General features: G+C 45.7%; 1 protein-coding gene across 1 annotated transcript in view; it reads left to right on the forward strand.

The window, feature by feature from the left end:
• Nucleotides 1-4,383, forward strand: part of AMOT (angiomotin) — a 50,711-nt gene that overhangs the window by 4,226 nt on the left and 42,102 nt on the right. The window contains exon 2 of the mRNA XM_077761940.1: nt 3,225-3,705. Within this exon, the coding sequence (XP_077618066.1) occupies nt 3,225-3,705 (481 nt within the window). The remainder of the gene's footprint in view (nt 1-3,224; nt 3,706-4,383) is intronic.

Below are 4,383 nucleotides of genomic sequence, written 5' to 3' on the forward strand. Positions count from 1 at the left end.
TGGCTGGAGGGCTTCCTCTCCTTTTGTGACTGCCCAAGCCTTGCTTCATGTTTGCAAACCTGCCAAGGACGGACTGCCTGGTTTTCCCAACATCATGGTGCACTGAAATCTGCTTCCTTTTCCAGCCTGGGGAGCCCAAGGGCTAGCTACCTTGTCTCCATCCTTTGTTTTTTTTATGTTTATTTATTTTGAGAGAGAGAGAGAGAGAGAGCGAGAGCAAGCTCAGGAAGGGCAGAGAGAGAATCACAAGCAGGCTCTGTGCTGTCAGCGTGGAGATGGACACACCGCTCGATCTCACAAAGCGTGAGATCATGACCTGAGCCGAGAGACCGAGAGTCATCGGATGCTGAACCGACTGAGCCCCCCAGCGCCCCCATGTCTCTGTTTTTTTTAAGTAGAGCTCAGAGTCAGCGCCAGAGCCACTGCTGTCCTGGGCTTAACTGACTCTAAAGACCTCTTTCCAGAGACCTTGTGATCTCTTCCTTCCTGAGGCCCCTGGGAGGCCATGTACTGTCCAGGGCATGGAGGGACCTTTCAGCCCCCAAGCAGGAAGGAGGCCAATGGCCAATCTGTTTGAGAGAGAGGCCTGGGCTACTGATGGGGCCCAGAGGCACTGGGAGGATGAAACTCATTTCAAAACTGGGCATTCAGTCTTTAAAAGAGAACACCTTCCAAGGCCTGGGGTTTCCAAATCTTGGCAACAAGGATGAAGATTACTTTGGTCATTTTTTCCCTTAAATTCTGAGAGCTGGATTGGAGAACATGAAACTGAAAACCCCTCTTTTNAATAGCTCTTAGGTTTTTGATTGGATGAGTGTTTTGAGCACTTCCAAAGAAAGGTAATAGACGGTAGCAACTTTCCAGTCATAATCATGAGCACTCTGTGAATTCTTCTGTCCACAAATAGGTTGCATGCCCTCTTCACTATTTAGCAATTATTTATAGTGTCATATGTAGGAAATCAGAAGAATGGCAGCGCACCAGAGACATTGATGGAGCTGAGATACAGACTTCAGGGGTTGAGCCTGGGTTCTGGCGAGCATCTGGGTTATTGGGTATCCATTAGCAAGTGTTTGGAATGATTTTGCAGCAGTCAAAAGCCCTTCCAGTGAGGATCGATCTCTCTCTCTCTCTCTCAAACTTTGTTTATTTATTTTGAGAGTGAGACTGAGCAGGGGAGAGGCAGAGAGAGAGGGAGACACAGAATCCCAAGCAGGCTCTGCCCTCATACCCACGAACTGTGAGGTCATGACCTGAGGTGAAACCAAGAGTCTGACGCTTAACCGACTGAGCCACCCAGGTCCCTCAGTGAGGATCTCTTGTAGGGATAGATACATGAACAATAACGATAACTGAAGTGTATGTCAGAGGGGTGTGCCTTAGCATCTGGAATACCAGTTTTAAAGGTTAATTGCTCCTGGTGATTTGCCCCAGGTCCCCCATGAATTTTATGCGATTTAATGCCAAGATTAAATGGATATCCCATAAGTAAAATCCCTAACAGGGCCAATCTATCTCACTGAGAGGTAGACAAGAGACTCTTTGTAATTCCTATTGAGCTAAAAAATGAGAAGAGCCCAGTATTTTTGCAATTCATCCGTGACCTCAGGAACAAAACGGGCTCATGCAGATTAAGTAACTTGAGCAAGGTTACACAGCTAGTAAGCAGTAGAAAAGGTCTCCAAATTCTGTTGGTATCCAAATCCCATGCTCTTAGCCATCTGTCTTCCCTGGATTGAGAAATATCAACTGTAGGACAAGCATCCACAGGATGTGGGAGTATATGAGGTTAGTTGGGCATGGGCTGGGGGCTGAACAAGCTTCTCATCTTCAGCATTTACTTACAGATATTCTTGCTGGTTGTGTTGATGGTGAAAGTGATCCATTCACATACTGTGATTGTTGCCATTAATGACTAATAGTCCTGTATGAGGTACAAAAGTAGGAAAGCCATATTAAGCAGTGTACTAAAGTTCTCTTTCTAGAACTTTCTATAAGAAATAGGTAGGGGATCTGAACATTGTTGTGTGGAAATTAATGTTTTGAGATAGTGGCAAGAGCCAAAAAAGGGAATTTGGACATAGGGGTTCTACCCTGGAGCAACCAATAACTCATTCTGAGATATATGACAGATTGTTTACTCTCTCTAGACTTCAGTCACAGAATGGATCAAATGATTTCTTTAAGGCTCTTTTGGTCCTTACATTTTGTGATTCAGTTCATCAAAGATAATACGATAGTGTTGCCGGTAATCCCCTCCAAATCGTGGTATTGTTGCTGCTAATCAGCCTCATCCAATTATTAACTATAATCAGCAATACTTATTTGGTGTCTCTAATGTCCTGAGTATTTGCATATCGTCAAGAAATTTTCTGTGACTATGTGAATTATGAAAGAGAGTTACTAAAAAAAAAAAGAGAGAGTTACTGATAGCAAGAAGAGGGCTGGTTTTGACTGTAGTTTGCCATTTCCTTGTAGGCAAGTAGAACATATTTTCTAAATCTGACTCTCTACACATGCTGACCACATATAGACTGTCAGAAGAGGTTTAGTTTAAAATAGTGACATGGAGATTACCTTCTAGAAGACTCATTTAAATGTTTAGAACTTCAGTTAAGCATCGAAACTCTTGGTTTTGGCTCAGGACATGATCTCACGGTTTTGTGAGTTCAAGCCCCGCATTGGGCTCTGCACTGGCCACATGGAGTCTGCTTGGGATTCTCTGTCTCTGGCTCTCTCTCTGACCCTCCCCCACTCACACTGTCTGTGTCTTTATCAAAATAAATTAATAAACTTAAAAAATTCTTTAAATTCTTTGACTTGGTGGGCACCTAGGTGTCTCAGTTGGTTAAGCATCCAAATCTTGATTTCAGCTCAGGTCATGATCTCATGGCCATAGTGGGATTGAGTCCTGCCTTGAGCTCCACAATGAGCATGGAGCCTGCTTAAGATTCTCTCTCTCTCTCTCTCTCTCTCTCTTTCNAACCCTGGAAATCACCTGGCTCAGTCATCCATGGGATCACACCTCTGTCAGGCACTCACAGGTCAGGCCTGGAAAGGACTGTGGATGTCTTTGCAGAGATTCCTTAGTCTAACTCTGCCTACTCCTTACTTAGCAGGTATCCTGGGGTCATTGGAAGCCTCCTCATCTCACTTCCTTGTGTCCTTGTCCCCCAGCGCCTTTGGAGAGAGCTTAACCTGAGCATGCCCTCCATGTTTTACAGGCCGGCGCAGGACATCTCATTGTCATTGTCAGCCAGGAGCTCAAGGCCCCACAGTCCTACTTCCTCCCTCACATCTGGGGGTTCCCTGCCCTTGCTGCAGTCTCCACCAGCCACAAGATTGTCTCCTGCCCAACACCCCTTGGTCCCAAACCAAGGAGACCACTCAGCTCACCTGCCTAGGCCACAGCAGCATTTCCTTCCGAACCCGGCTCACCAGAGTGATCATTACCGGCTCTCTCAGCCTGGCCTGAGTCAGCAGCAGCAGCAGCACCACCACCACCATCACCAGGAGCAGCCGGGAGAAGCCTATTCAGCTATGCCTCGGGCTCAGCCGTCATCCGCTTCCTATCAGCCAATGCCAGCGGACCCCTTTGCCATTGTTTCCAGAGCCCAGCAGATGGTTGAGATCCTGTCAGATGAGAACCGGAACTTGAGGCAAGAATTGGAAGGATGCTATGAAAAGGTGGCAAGACTGCAGAAGGTGAGGCCCCCGTTTCGGGGTATTAGAGTTGTCTTTCAATCTTATTTGTTTCAGATCGATGCAAGTCTCCACTTGTTGGTGCCTGCATGACTTGTGGGAAGGTCTTCTGAAAGTTAGATATGGATCAAACTTGGGGAAAGGCTTTCTGCCTAACTTTCTAGGGGAAGTCACATTTTACATTTATGTGAGGAGAAAAAAAAAACCATAGTTACACAGTTTTCCTAAACACCATAGCCCTAATATAAACTTGATTGATTGTTTCCAAATTCCAAAAGGCAGAGAAACTTCTTCATAAGGAAAAGAACACTGGCCATTACCTATATAGGTGAACATCCTGCCAGTCTAAAGACATTTTGCCTTGATTATATCTTTCCCAGTATTGAATTTGATCTTCAACGTGAAACCACAATTCCTACAAAAATCTCACCACTGTATTTACATCCAGATCCAGCCCTGCCTTATTCTGGAAAAGGCTTAGAGCACTTTTCCAAGTGGGAGTTCTCATTGTAAGTCTTTTTAGCACCTCTTCTTTTTCCTGCTTTTTGCTTTGGTTTTTCCCTGCAGCTCACATTCAACATCTGCTGTCTCTCTTTCTGGTGTGGGTGGGGGGCAGGAGGGGCTTAGCACCACAGCTGGGTGACAGGTGCCAGCCCTAGGCTGGGGAAGCAGAAAAAGGGC

This window comes from Crocuta crocuta, unplaced genomic scaffold (genome assembly GCF_008692635.1).
Source record: "Crocuta crocuta isolate KB4526 unplaced genomic scaffold, BGI_CrCroc_1.0 scaffold1230, whole genome shotgun sequence".
Taxonomy (NCBI): domain Eukaryota; kingdom Metazoa; phylum Chordata; class Mammalia; order Carnivora; family Hyaenidae; genus Crocuta; species Crocuta crocuta.